Source organism: Penaeus monodon, chromosome 18 (assembly GCF_015228065.2).
Source record: "Penaeus monodon isolate SGIC_2016 chromosome 18, NSTDA_Pmon_1, whole genome shotgun sequence".
Classification (NCBI taxonomy): Eukaryota; Metazoa; Arthropoda; class Malacostraca; order Decapoda; family Penaeidae; genus Penaeus; species Penaeus monodon.
Window position 1 is genome coordinate 24,812,440 of NC_051403.1, and position 15,000 is coordinate 24,827,439.

A 15,000-nucleotide genomic window follows, 5' to 3' on the forward strand; every position below is an offset into this window, starting at 1 on the left:
TATTGCTTCCTCCTGTTTTCTTTCGTATCCATTTTCTGTTTCCCGTGTTCCTTCCTATCCGTTTCTGTTCTTACCATTTTCCTTCCTTCTTACAAAATCCCCAGAATGCAATGGATATTTTTAGATCTGCTTTTAGTGTGAAACTTGGACTTCTTGTTGGCACGACTGTAGAATTCATGGCCTAATTGTTGCGTAAATTCTCACTTAAAAACTAGTTTAGCTTATTTCTAGATCTTTGGCTATTTAAGATAAAAAAAAATACATATAAATTTACGTCTGTATCACGATCCCTCGCCGAACCCCTGTAAAAGGTTCACGAAACATCGGTTATGAATCATTGCCCTAGACTGTCCTTCGTGAGTTTAGATATTAAACCGCTTCTCTGTTGTTTTTTTTAAAGTGTGATATTGATATATGTTGGGATTGTTGAACAGAGTTTCCGAAGTTAATAGGCTTTCCACGTTTTAAGTGCAGATTGACACTAACCTCAAGACAATAATTACAAGACCCTTTCAGAATATTAAACCAAAAAAAAAAAAACCCACCTCATCCAAACAAACCACTAAACCACACTATAAACACCCCCTCCAAACAAACCACTTAAAACATCAAAACAAACCGCCAATAAAGAACACCCCCATTAAAACCCCAAACCCCAAACCAACCCATTATAATAAAAGAGAGAAAAACACTCACCCAACTACCCTCTTCCACAACCTGCTAACCAACCCCCCCCCGCCCCCTTCGTCAGGTGCGGGTGGCCCATGTGCAGTCCTGAGTGCGAAAGCCGCGGTTACCACCTCCTGGAATGCACGGCTTACCAGGCAGCCAACTACAAGCCCGAGCTCAAGGATTTTGGCGACGATCAGTTCATGTACGAGTCTATGCTGCCTCTGAGGTGGGTATTTTGGGAGGGTGTTTAGTAGTGTGGAATTGCGGCTTATTCTGCGAAGATTTTATATCATGTCAAAGGGTTAATTTATATTGTATTAGGAATTAAATCACATGTCCAGATTTGCATCAGGTTATATCCAGCTTGGCATCATATTCTATCAAGAATTATATCATATATCAAGAATTACTTCATGCAATATAAAATAACACATCCTTTCTTATCAAAAACTATACCAAAAATTCCACATTCAAAAAAAGCAAATGCACTAACATCACTTCTCTCTCCTTCTCTTTCTCTTCCCACCAACAGGTGCTTCTTCCTCCAGAATTTCGAGAAGGACAAATGGGAAACCTTGATGGCGATGGAGAGCCACAATGACCTCAGACGCGGCACCGAACTCTGGGACAGGGAACAGGTATGGCAGAGCAGAGGGGGGAGGGGGTAGAGCATAGGGGGTAGGGGATAGAACAGAAGGGGGAGGGGGTAGAGCAGAGGGGGGAGGGGTAGAGCAGAGGAGGGAGGGGGTAGAGCAGAGGGGAGAGGCAGTAGAGCAGAAATAGGGGGAAAGTGGAGATGGGTTGGGGAGGTGTTTTATTGGGGTAAATAGGAAGGATGTTGAGATAAATTAGGAAGGAGACTGGGATAGATAGGATAGATGGTTTCTGATGAGAGATTAGTGTAAATAGGGAGTAGGTAGGGATATGAGATCGGCGTAAATAGGAAATAGGTTGGTGTAAATGGAGATTAGGCTGGAATAGGGCATAAATGGTTGGGATTATAGGGTGATTACCCTATATGAGATTTCGGTAAATAGGGAATAGGCTGGGATAATACGATAGATGACTTGGATAAAAAATTGGGATGAGCAGGATATCGGTTGGGATAGGAGACTGGTGTAATTGCGAAATAAGTTGATTATAAGTTATAGGATTATATAGGGTAGATAGCTGGAATAGATAGGTAGAAAATAGGTCGGGATGATAGGTTAATTATTTGGAATAAGTAGGGAGCAAGTTGGGTTAAGAGATTGGGAAAATTGGTTTGGGTGATTAGTTGGGGGGTAAGAAAATTTGAAAAATAGGATAGAGATTGGATAAGAGAGTGGACTATGTTTAGGAAAAAAAAAATATGAAAAAATCATTACCTTAAACCAATTTCTCTTTACAGACCAACAAAAATCGATCAGGAAAATTCAGATAGAATGTAAATGATTCCTTATATCAAATCTCATCACATACTAAAAATCCATCGGGGAAACCTCATTTAGAAAGTCAATAATCTAAATCAAAATCTGAAAAAAAAAAAAAAAAAACATGAAACAAACTAAATCTAAAACACAACACCCCCAAAAAAAAAAAAAAAAAAAAAAAAATTGAATCAAACCTACATGAAACTTGACTGACCCAAACGCAGTTGAGTCGCCCGTCACTGAAATGAAACCTGACTGACCCAAAGGCAGTTTTAACCCAGAGTCGCCCGTCACTGAAGTCTCTCTCCACAGACCAACGTCGTGAACTTCATCCGCAACAAGATCAAAGTTGACGTCGACGAGGAGACCCTGCATACCATCACGGGCATCCTGGACGTCAACTGCCACGAAGTCAGAAGCAATATACCCGGTGAGTCTGCGCTGAGAGGGTGGGGAGTGGGTTTGGTGGGGAGTGGGTTGGGGTTGAGCGGGTTTGGTGGGGAGTGGGTTGGGGATGAGCGGGTTTGGTGGGGAGTGGGGTGGGGGTTGAGCTGGTTTGGTGGGGAGTGGGTTGGGGTTGAGCGGGTTTGGTGGGGAGTGGGTTGGGGTTGAGCTGGGTTTGGTGGGGAGTGGGTTGGGGGTTGAGCGGGTTTGGTGGGGAGTGGGTTGGGGTTGAGTGGGTTTGGTGGGGAGTGGGTTGGGGTTGAGCGGGTTTGGTGGGGAGTGGGTTGGGGTTGAGCGGGTTGGTGGGGAGTGGGTTGGGGTCGAGTGGGTTGGTGGGGAGTGGGTTGGGGTTGAGGGGTTGGTGGGGAGTGGGTTGGGGTTGAGTGGGTTTGGTGGGGAGTGGGTTGGGGGTTGAGCGGGTTTGGTGGGGAGTGGTTGGGTTGGGGTTGTGGGGAGTGGGGTGGGGTCGAGGGTTTGGTGGGGAGTGGGTTGGGGTTGAGCGGGTTTTGGGGTGAGTGGGTTTGGGTGGTTGGGGTTGAGTTTGTGGGTTTGGGGTGAGTGGGTTTGGTGGGGAGTGGGTTGGGGTTGAGCGGGTTGGTGGGGAGTGGGTTGGTGGGGAGTGGGTTTGGTGGGGAGTGGGTTGGGGTTGAGTGGGTTGGTGGGGAGTGGGTTGGGGTGAGTGGGTTGGGGGAGTGGGTTGGGGAGGGTTGGTGGGGGTTGGGAGTTGTTGGGGTCGAGTGGGTTTGGGTGGAGTGGGTTGGGTCGAGTGGGTTGGTGGGAGTGGGTTTGTGGGTGAGTGGAGTTGGGGTCGAGTGGGTTTGGTGGGAGTGGGTTGGGGTCGAGTGGGTTGGTGGGAGTGGGTTGGTGAGTGGTTGGGTCGAGTGGTTGGTGGGGAGTGGAGTTGGGTGGCAGTGGGTTGGCCGAAGTGTTTGTTGCGAGTTCTTCATGTCATGTTTGGATGTCTGGCAGAGTGGTTGGTGATGGTTGGGGCCATGTGGTCGAGTTATTGGTCCCAGTGTTGGTCAAGTCTTGAGGGGTACGTTTGGTAGTGGGTTGGGTCGAGTGTGGTAGTTGTTGGAGTGTTCAGTTCGTGGAGTAGTTCGATTGATTCATTCATCCAGCCATTCATTCATTAATTGCACATCCACCACATATCAACAACTTCTCCCTTCATTCATTAATCTACACATCACCAAGCCACTCATTTCATCCACCCATTCATTCATTATTTACACACACGCACCAAGCTTTCAACAGCTCTTTATTCATCAGTTCATTCATTAATTTACACATCCATCAAACTATCACAAATTTCATTATTCGTCAGCATCCATTCATAATTTCCACCCACCTCTTCCAAATTCCTTTCATTCATCCATCCAGTTCATTCATATAATTTGCCATCAACCAAGCTATCAACAACTTCATTCATTGTCCACCCCTTCATTCATTCATTTACACACCCACCAAGCTATCACAACCTTCATTATTTATATAGCCATTCTTCATTAATTTACACACGTCACCAGTCTATCAAAATCATTCTATTTACGCACACCACAAGGTATCCACTCTTCATTCATTACAATTTACACTCACTAGCTATCATAACTCTTCATCATCCCCTTCTTCTTCATCACTCCCACCAAGCTATCACCATTTCATTAATTTACGCACACACCACAAAGCTATCAAATTCCTTCATTCATCCACCATCATTCATTATTTACACACTCGCCAAGCTATCACAACCTTCTTTCATTAAACTAGCATTCATAAGGCCCGGCCTCCTCCAGGTTTATCATCGTCCCATTCATTGGCACCCTCTTCCAATTACCACACCCACCTCGTATCACGAAACTAGTTTATTTCATATGCTTCATTATTTTTACAGTCCCATCTTGCCAAACTTCATTAATTTACGACCCTGAAAGGGTATTATATAACTCCTTTCATTCTTTTACGAATTTACATGATCTTACCCTTCACCCATGTCTTTATTAGTTCATTTGTGATGCACTATGAGCTATACGTAGCTCCATTCTTTCCACAATGCCAGTGGACTTATAATATTCTCTCATTCATCCCACCCAGTCTTGACTTGGCTGTTGGCACACCCCAAGCTATCACCAATCGCTTCATTCATTGCCGGGAACAAAGGCCCGGTGCCCTCGACCCTGTCCGAGTGCGTGTACAGTCGTCCGCCCAGCATGCGCGCCACCTCGGCCTACGATCATCCCATGTCGTTTCTTAGTCAATATTACGAATGTTTGCCATTTTCCGTTTTATCGTATTTTTTACGCATGAATCTGCTTACCTCTAGCGCAACTAAGTTCCTGTAGAAACAACGAGGGTCTATTTGACTCGATTGTTGACAATAGACTCCATAGTTGATCATTATTCGGTCTATAGTCCGAATAAAATAAGCAGTGTGCGGCATCATGGAGTTGAAATTGTCGGTTTGTTGCATTTTTTTTGTTTGTTGCATGGTAAAAATGAGAAAGTGTTAAAACCGACTTAATCACACTTTCATTGGCTGAAAAATAATCTTTTGCCGTGATTGTAACAAAAAAAAAAAAACTCATGGCATGTCCATGCATCCTCTATGGCATGTGCGTACGTGCCCCCGGCAGATGGTCCCGCCATGCCATGGCATGTACGTACATGCCACCCGTCGGCAATGGGTTAATTTACACACGTCGCCAAAGCTACCACCAACGCCTTCATTCATTAGTTTACACACGTCACCAAAGTTCTCAACAACTTCATATCATTAATTTACACACGTGGCCAAAGCTATCACCAACTCATTCATTCATTCATTCATTTACACACATCCACCAGGCCATCAATAGCTCCTTCATTCATTAATCTATTTATTTACACGCTCCACCAAGTCCTCAACAACTCTTCCCCGAACCCTCCGCAGGCACCAAGGACCAGTACCGAGTGCGGGGCATCTACCCTCTGTGCGCCATGATGTCCCATTTCTGCTCATGCAATACCCACCACACGCTCATGGATGATATGACGATGGTCGTGATCGCATCGAGGCCTATCAAGAAGGGAGAACAGATGACAGGTGAGTAGAGCTACCACTGGATTTGTATTTTTTCGGGAGAAGTAGGCCTGTGGGTTGGTGTTTGATTTGTATGTTTGTTTTTATTCTGGATCAGGGTTTTTTTTCGGATGTGTATGTAGTTATCTGGCTTGTATTATTTATTTATTCATTTAAGTATTTTATTGCTTCAGTTGTGATTTTTTTATCTGCTGTTTTGTTCGGATAACTTTCCTGTAGTCACCCCTTGATACACATCCAGTCATTCATTCATTTAATTTTTGCATCTAGTTACCTGACTTGTCTTTTTATTTATTTATTTATCTATTTTATCTATTATTATCTTTTATTATTTTCCTTTAGTTGTGATATCGATGGTTCCGTCATTATGTTATTGTTATTCTTTTGGCACTTTTGTTTTTGTTTTATTTTTCCTTGAGCCCCTTTATGTTCTTGTTCGTTATCAGAAGAGCCCTTTCAGAGTCCCTTAATGCAGGAGAGTGTCTATTTATTTCAAATGAGCTCCAGTCCCTTCTGAAAGTCTGTACACGTCTCAAGGTCTATCTACACACACACACACACACACACACACACACACACACACACACACACACACACACACACACACACACACACACACACACACACACACACAACCTCCCCCCCTCCCCATACACAACCACAACTCCCCTATACCCCCAGCCCGCACACACAGCCACGACACACCCAGACACACATGCATCAAAATCGTCCCAACCCAGCACCAACTACCCTTCACCTTATCTCCAAGACAGAGCTACTATCCAAAGTCACTGTGAAACAACACTGGGCAATATCGAGGTCACGGACCTCGACTTCGCCAACGATGTATCCATCTGAGTCTATGGAATCCCTGGTGGCGGCTATTCATGCATTCAGCAATGCGGCGAAGCCTTTGGGCTTAAAGGTTCCGTGGACCAAGACCAAGATCCATGATTTTGGAGGCCTGTTAGGGGAACCTGTTCAGTTGATACATGCTTACAGTGAGGACGTTGAAGCCACAGAGGGCTTTGCATATCTTGGTAGCGCACTCTCAGACCAGGAAGTCAGTAGACGGAATGGTCTGGCAGAGAGATCGGCCGAGGGCCTGCCTAGAGGCTCGCCAGGAGGATGCGGCTATGCACCCCCGTCGATGTCAGCTCCGTTGATTGATTGATAGATTACTTATCTCCATTTCTCCTCTCTCTTCTCCTCCACAGCCTCCTACACGCACCTCCTCTCCGCCACGACCGAGCGGCGGAAGCACCTGAAGTACGGGAAATTCTTCGACTGTGTGTGTGACCGCTGTGCCGACGCGACGGAGCTCGGCACTTACTTCGGGGCTCTGAAGTGCTCTCAGGCTGGATGCGGCGGGAATATCCTGTGCTCTAATCCGACGCAGGTGGATAATGATGCCCCCTGGAGGTGTGACGAGTGCCAGTACGAGGTGAGGGGTGAGGTTGGGGAATGAGGTTACTTTGGGGTTCGTGGGGGAAGATAATCTCTTTCACTCTCTCTCTGTCTCTGTCCGTCTCTCTCTCTCGTTCTCCCTCTCTCTCTCTCTCTCTCTCTCTCTCTCTCTCTCTCTCTCTCTCTCTCTCTCTCTCTCTCTCTCTCTTTCTCTCTCTCTCTCTCTCTCTCTCTCTCTCTCTCTCTCTCTCTCTCTCTCTCTCTCTCTCTCTCTCTCTCTCTCTCTCTCTCTCTCTCTCTCTCTCTGTGACTATTTACCTTGAACTCCATGTATTTCTTTCCCAAAAATTAGTGTTTTTCTTTCGTATCTTTCTAACTTCATCCCCCCCCAAAAAAAAAAAAAGACTCGCAACCTTATTTTTCTGAAGTTTCGTATCACCTATCCATCTCTCGATTTATTTCCCGCCTCCCCGTTATTACCTCTCCATCACTCGAATCTATTTTCCAGTTCCCCATCATCCCCCATCCTCATTCGGATCTATTTTCCACTTCCCCAACATCCCCCATCCTCATTCGGATCTATTTTCCACCTCCCCATCATCCCCCATCCTCATTCGGATCTATTTTCCACCTCCCCATCATCCCCCATCCTCATTCGGATCTATTTTCCACTTCCCCAACATCCCCCATCCTCATTCGGATCTATTTTCCACTTCCCCATCATCCCCCATCCTCATTCGGATCTATTTTCCACCTCCCCATCATCCCCCATCCTCATTCGGATCTATTTTCCACTTCCCCAACATCCCCCATCCTCATTCGGATATATTTTCCACTTCCCCATCATCTCCCGTCATCTCCTATCAATCGCTCGGATCTATTTACTATATTCCCCACCAACTATCAGTCATTAGGATCCACTCCTCACCTCCCCCTCTTTTCCCCCACCATCTCCCATCAATCACCCGGACCAGCCCCCCCCTCCCCCTCCTTCCCCACCATCAATCACCCGGACCAGCCCCCCCTCCCCCTCTTTCCCCAGGGAGCATCACCTCCTCCCAGCCCCCCCCCTCCCCCTCTTTCCCCAGGGAGCATCACCTCCTCCCAGCCCCCCCCTCCCCCTCTTTCCCCAGGGAGCATCACCTCCTCCCAGCCTCCTCCCACTCCTCCCACCTCCTCCGTCGGGTCCACTTCTGACCTCCCCTCTCTCCCCCCATGAAGGTGAAGGCAGCGACGGTCGAGCGCCTCAACAAGGTCGTGGCGTTTTCGAAAATTTAGGAAACGAGGGAGGACAGATCCCCCCCCCCCCGAGAGCTCTTTAGGAAGTACCAGTTCATCCTACACCTCAGCACTTCCACATGATTTGGGGTCAAGCACACTCTCTCACAGGGAATTTTATCATTGTTATTATTTTTTATTGTTATTATTATTTATTTATTATTTTATTATTATATTTTTTTTTTTTTTTAGAGGAGGAAAAAAGGGGGTTTGGGTGCGAAAAGAGGGAGGAAAGTTAGAGGGATTTATGATCTGGACAAATGGATGGTGATTGTAAATGTCGGAGGGAGGGGGGGAGAATTTGGAGGTAAAAAGGTATTAAAAAAAATAGAAAAATATATAAAAAATAAATGATGATGATAAGAAAATAAACATTGCAATAAAATGAGGTAAAAGTAAAACTGTAGGTAAAAATTTTAAAACAAAAAATAGCGGTAAATTGAAATGTGGGAAAAAAAAACGTAGGCAAATTTTATATTTATAATATATATATAATAAATATTATATAATTAAATTTATATATATATATATATATATATTAAAATAATATATAACACTAATTGTAAATTAATTGAAATACGATCAAAGACTTGGTTTATAATTCGAAGACAATTTGAGAAAAAAAATATATAAAAATATTATTACGAAAACCCTGTAAATTTTTGAAAGAAAAGTATGATTTTTTCCTTTAAACTGAAATAGACCAAAGAGTACATTCAGGGATCTATATCAAATGAACATACCTTCTCTATCTGTCAAATGTACATACAGTACCTGTTTACCAAATGTATAAACGATATTTTTTTATCAAATATATGTACAGTTTCAGTTTATCAAGTATAAATATATTTATAAAAGATTACAGAATTTTTTTTCCCAATTGAAATAAATTTATCCCTTTTTCAAAAGGGGAAACAGTACTATTAATCCCAAAACTATCCAATACCTCCTCCCTCCCCTCCCTCCCCTTTTCCCTCCCCCCTCTCTCCCTCCCCCTCTCCCTCCCTCTCCCTCCCTCCCTCTCTCCCTCTTCCCCCCTCCCTCCCTCCCCCCTCCCCTCCCTTCCTCCCCCCCCTCTTCCCCCTTCCCCCCCCCCCTCTCCCCATCTCCCTCCCTCTCTTCCCCCCCCACTCTCCCTCCCTCCCACTTCCCTCCCTCCCTCCCTCCCCCCCTCCCCTCCCTTCCCACCCGGTAACGGTGCGTGGACGGCTACCTGCTGCCGGAATTAACAGAGGCTCAGCTGACGCGGAAGATCGCCTGCTGCCGCGACCTGCTGAAAGTCCTCGATGTGCTGGATCCGGGCATCTCGCGACTCAGGGGTACGTTGGGAGGTCGTTCACTGATTTTTGGAGGCGTTAATGAATTCGTTTGGGGGGTGTTTATTTATTCTGGGGGGTCGTTTATGATTTGTTGGGGGGTCGTTTTAAAGAATTTTTTGGGAGGTCGTTATTGATTCTGGGAGGGCGTTTTATTCGTTGGGAGGGGTTCAATGATTCGTTGGGGGGTCGTTAGTTTATTCGTTTGGGAGGGGGTTTATTGATTCGTTGGGAGGCGTTCATTGTTCGTTTGGGAGGCGTTTTATTGATTTGTTGGGAGTCGTTAAAGAAATTTGTTGGGGGGTCGTTCATTGATTCGTTGGGGTCGTTAAAGAAATTTGTTGGGAGGTCGTTCATTGATTTGTTGGGAGGGCGTTCACTGATTCGTTGGGGGTCGTTCATGATTCGTTGGGAGGTCGTTTGTTATTTGTTGGGGGGTCTTCATGATTCGTTGGGAGGGCGTTTAAAGAATTGGGGAGGTTTCGGGGTTATTGATTCGTTGGGAGGTCGCATTATTCGTTGGGGGGTGTTTTAATGAATTCGTTGGGAGGTCGTTCATTGATTCGTTTGGGGGGCGTTCACTGATTGTTGGGAGGTCGTTACGTTTGTTGGGAGGTGTTTAAGAATTCGTGGGGGGTCGTTAAGAATTTGTTTGGGGGGTCGTTATTTTTTCTGGAGGCGTTAAGAATTCGTTGGAGGTCGTTTGTTTATTTGTTGGAGGCGTTTAAAGAATTTGTTGGGAGGTCGTTATTGATTCGTTTGGGGGGTCGTTCCTGAATTTGTGGGAGGGTCTTTATTTATTCGTTTGGGGGTCGTTAATGAATTCGTTGGGAGGTGTTTATGATTTGTTGGGGGTCGTTTACTGATTCGTTGGGGGGTCGTTAAGAATTTGTTGGAGGCGTTTATTGATTCTTGGAGGCGTTCACTGATTCGTTGGGAGGTCGTTAAGAATGATTTGGTTGGGAGGTCTTAATTGAAATTTGTTGGGTGTCTTCATGATTGTTGGGGGTCGTTTGTTCTTTGGGGGGAAGAGGAGTTGTTCATTATTCGTTGGGGGTTTTTCTTGTTGGAGGTGTTATTTAATTCGTTGGGAGGTCTTCATTCGTGGGAGGTCGTTCACTGATTCGTTGGGAGGTCTTAATATTCGTGGGGAGGGTTTTAAAGAATTCGTTGGGAGGTCGTTCAATGAATTCGTTGGGAGGTCGTTCAATGAATTCGTTGGGAGGTCGTTCAATGAATTTGTTGGGAGGTCGTTATGATTCGTGGGAGGTCGTTCACTGATTCGTTGGGAGGTCGTTATCGTTGGGGGTGTTGTTGGGAGGTCGTTAATGAATTCGTTGGGAGGTCGTTCATGATTCGTGGGAGGTCGTTCACGATTCGTTGGGAGGTCGTAGTTTATTCGTTGGGAGGTCGTAATGAATTCGTTGGGAGGTCGTTCATGATTCGTTGGGAGGTCGTTCATTGATTCGTTGGGAGGTCGTTCACTGATTCGTTGGGAGGTCGTTAATGAATTCGTTGGGAGGTCGTTCACTGATTCGTTGGGAGGTCGTTAATGAATTCGTTGGGAGGTCGTTCATTGATTCGTTGGGAGGTCGTTCACTGATTCGTTGGGAGGTCGTTCAATGATTCGTTGGGAGGTCGTTAATGAATTCGTTGGGAGGTCGTTAATGAATTCGTTGGGAGGTCGTTAGTTTATTCGTTGGGAGGTCGTTAATGAATTCGTTGGGAGGTCGTTCATGAATTCGTTGGGAGGTCGTTCATTGATTCGTTGGGAGGTCGTTCACTGATTCGTTGGGAGGTCGTTAATGAATTCGTTGGGAGGTCGTTATGATTCGTTGGGAGGTCGTATGAATTCGTTGGAGGTCGTTAATGAATCGTTGGGAGGTCGTTAATGAATTGTGGGGTCGTTATTGATTCGTTGGGAGGTCGTTCATTGATTCGTTGGGAGGTCGTTCATTGATTCGTTGGGAGGTCGTTCATTGATTCGTTGGGAGGTCGTTCATTGATTCGTTGGGAGGTCGTTCATTGATTCGTTGGGAGGTCGTTCATTGATTCGTTGGGAGGTCGTTCATTGATTCGTTGGGAGGTCGTTTGTTCATTCGTTGGGAGGTCGTTCATTGATTCGTTGGGAGGTCGTTTGTTAATTCGTTGGAGGTCGTTAATTGATTCGTTGGGAGGTCGTTCATTGATTCGTTGGGAGGTCGTTCATTTATTCGCTGGGGGGGTCGTCAGATAATTCGATGGGAACTCCCTGGTAATTCTTGCAGATGAATTCGTTGATAATTATTGATTCTTGGCAATTCTTTTCCAAGTAATTCGTTGGTAATTCTTGCTAATGAACTAGCTGGTAACTTGCTGGTAAATATTGATAATTTAACTATTCGTTAATTATGTATGTTAGTTAATTATGTAGGGATTATTGTTCATTTAGGGAGTTGGGAATCTATTACTTGAATTGGTTGGTGATTCTTGCTAATTGCTTGTTCGTTTTCTTGGTCATTTGGCTGGTTACTCTTGTTAATCTAAATACTCTGGTTACTCTTGTTAATTTAACTGTTGGTCATTCTCGCTAAGTAACTCGTTTGTAGTTCCAACCAATTTAACTCGTTGGTAATATGTAAGGTATAATTGTAAGGTATTTTTCATATGCTGGTGCTATTAATAGTATTCTTTTTTTTTATAATGCTATAACTTTTGGATTCACGTCTACGTTAGTCACTGCCACCAATATCAGTCACTGCCCCCACCTATAGATTTTTAAAGATAATATAATACCCCCTTTTGTAGATAATACAATGGATTCTTTTGAATAATAGAACAGGTTTTGAAAAATAATGCAGTAATTTATTTTAAATAATGCAACTTCTTTTTTTTAACAATACTATAACTTTTTGTAATTTTTGTTGTTGATATGATCTCATCTTCTAGTTTTTTTTATTATACTTTTTTCTTCTTTTTTAATAATACTATAATATTTGTAATATCTTCTACGTTAGTCACTGCCATCACCCCCCACTAATCATATCAAATAATGCATTAGATTCATTTAGATAGAACAGTATATATAGTTTTTAATAATACTATAATCATTGTAATATCTTCATTAGTCACAACCACCAATACCATCAACCACCTATAGATATCTTAAAAGATAACACATTATATTTTTTAATGATACAACAGATAAAAAAAAGAACTATTACAATTTCTTATATTTTAGTCACGACCACCAATACCACCCACCGCCATCACCTACAGATAAAAAAAAAAAAGTAAATGCAATAAAGTTTTAAAGATGATACTATAACTTTTGCAATCTATATTCTACGTTAGTCACTGCCACCACCACCTACAGATTCTTTCAAATAATACAGTAGTTTTTTTTAAATGGTACAGTATATATATTTTTTAATGATCCATTAGATTCTTTTAAGTAATATAACAGATTCTTTTTAAATTATACAACACATTCATTCAAATCATACAATAGCTATTAAAAAAAAAAAAAAAAACTATATCTTTTGTAATCTTACAGGCCTGACCTTATACGAGCTCCACGCCCCCCTCCTGATCGCAGCCAACCGAGCCTTTCAGGAGACCACCCTCAGGAAGGCGCAGTTCCTGGAGAAGTTGCACGAGGCTGAAGGCTACCTGGAGAGGACGGTGTATTGCCTGCAGTTCGAACCCAATTCGTCGGTGGAGGGTCAGATCTGCAAGGTGGGATGGGGGGGGGGGTTGAAGGGGGAAGGGAGGAGGGAGGAGGGTGATGTTTTTTTTTGTTGGGGGAGGGGGGCGTGGTTGTTTGTAATTTTTGTTGATGTTATGGTCATTGTTATTGTTATTAGCATTATTTTTTCTGGTTGTTATTGTTAGTGTTTGTGTTGCTATTGTTGTTACTATCATTGTTAAGATCATTATTATCATTATTATCATTATAGATATTTCCACAACAACTGTTATTACATCACCACCCACCCACACACCAACCCCCTCCCCCCTCCTTCCCCATGCAGATCGCCCGAGGTTCCCTGGCAGAGCTTAAGACGTGGATCCAGACGGTGAAGGAACTGCCTGTCTCACACTTCTTGCCTGAAGAGGACGAGGAGGTGAAGCCGCAGTACAGCGAGGAGGACCTGACTCTCGAAACGTTGCTGAAGAAACTGGAGGAACAGTGAAGAAGGCGAAGGAGGAGGTGGGTGGGGGAGGGGGGAAGGGAAAGAGGGGGGGGGAGTAGGAGAGAGAGAGAGAAGATGAGGAAAAAATGGGAAGGAGATAGAGAGAGAAGGAGGGATAGAAAATAGGATGGAGAGAGAGAGAGAGAGAGAGAGAGAGAGAGAGAGAGAGAGAGAGAGAGAGAGAGAGAGAGAATAAAAGAGAGAAAAAGTAAGAGAGCGAGAAAGAAAAAAGACAAAAGAGTGAAAGGAAGAAAATACAAGAGACACCGAAAATGAAAAAAAAGAGAGAAAAAGAAAAGAGAAAATTCAGAAGTATAGATGACGAATACGATTGAAAAAAAAAATCTACGAAATACTTGTCCTGTAAAAGTTTGTACAGTATTTTCAAAATTACTTTTTAAATACTATATTCTAAATCATGCTTTCTCTTTCTTCCAGATAACCCCAAGATGCAAAAAGCTGATGAAAGACATTTGACTGAACGGATGAATAAATAAATAAATAGGGAAATAAATAAATAGACAACTGGATAGAGATAGATGAATAAATAGATAAATAGATGGATAGATAGGTGGAGAAATAGATAAACTGATGAATAAACAAATACATTAATTGATTAGAAAAAAAAAGAAGGAACTGCACAAAAAGACAGAAGAATGATATCCGTAAATAAATAATAATAAAAAATAGATAAGCGAACGGCAAATTTTATACATTTCATAATGTTTTTTATCGTAGTAGATAGAAACGAAATGATAGCTATAAGAATATCGAATTAAAGTGGAAGATTGTATTTAATATCCTATATTTTTATTTTTATTTTTATTTTTATTTATTTATTTATTTATTTATTTAGTTTTTTGTACTGAGACAAAAATCTTAAAAGTCTATCTTCGTGTTAAAAAAAAGAACCAGCTTTTCAACGGTAAATGGAGAGAGAAGGAAACTAGTGATGATGATAATGACGAACATAATATTCGTGATGATGTATGATAATATAATTCTGTTGCTGACGTTGCCTTGACTGAAAGGAATATCCATATATTATCTTTATTATCTTCATTTATTTATTATCTTTATTTAATGATTTTTTTAAAATATATTTATTTATCATTTTCTATTTATTGTTTTATCTCTATTTATTTATCATCTTTATTCATTAATTACCTATTTCCGAATAACATCGAATATTGTTTGATTTTTTTTTTTTTTTTTTT

General features: G+C 42.8%; 1 protein-coding gene across 1 annotated transcript in view; it reads left to right on the forward strand.

Moving 5' to 3' along the window:
• LOC119584681 (SET domain-containing protein SmydA-8-like) overlaps nt 1-14,377 on the forward strand; it is a 25,270-nt gene extending 10,893 nt beyond the window's left edge. The window contains exons 6-15 of the mRNA XM_037933355.1: nt 752-898; nt 1,205-1,310; nt 2,397-2,514; nt 5,458-5,610; nt 6,825-7,051; nt 8,236-8,276; nt 9,490-9,611; nt 13,144-13,325; nt 13,622-13,800; nt 14,222-14,377. Of these exons, the coding sequence (XP_037789283.1) occupies nt 752-898; nt 1,205-1,310; nt 2,397-2,514; nt 5,458-5,610; nt 6,825-7,051; nt 8,236-8,276; nt 9,490-9,611; nt 13,144-13,325; nt 13,622-13,783 (1,258 nt within the window). The 3' untranslated portion in view covers nt 13,784-13,800; nt 14,222-14,377. The remainder of the gene's footprint in view (nt 1-751; nt 899-1,204; nt 1,311-2,396; nt 2,515-5,457; nt 5,611-6,824; nt 7,052-8,235; nt 8,277-9,489; nt 9,612-13,143; nt 13,326-13,621; nt 13,801-14,221) is intronic.
• The last annotated feature ends 623 nt before the right edge of the window (nt 14,378-15,000 follow it).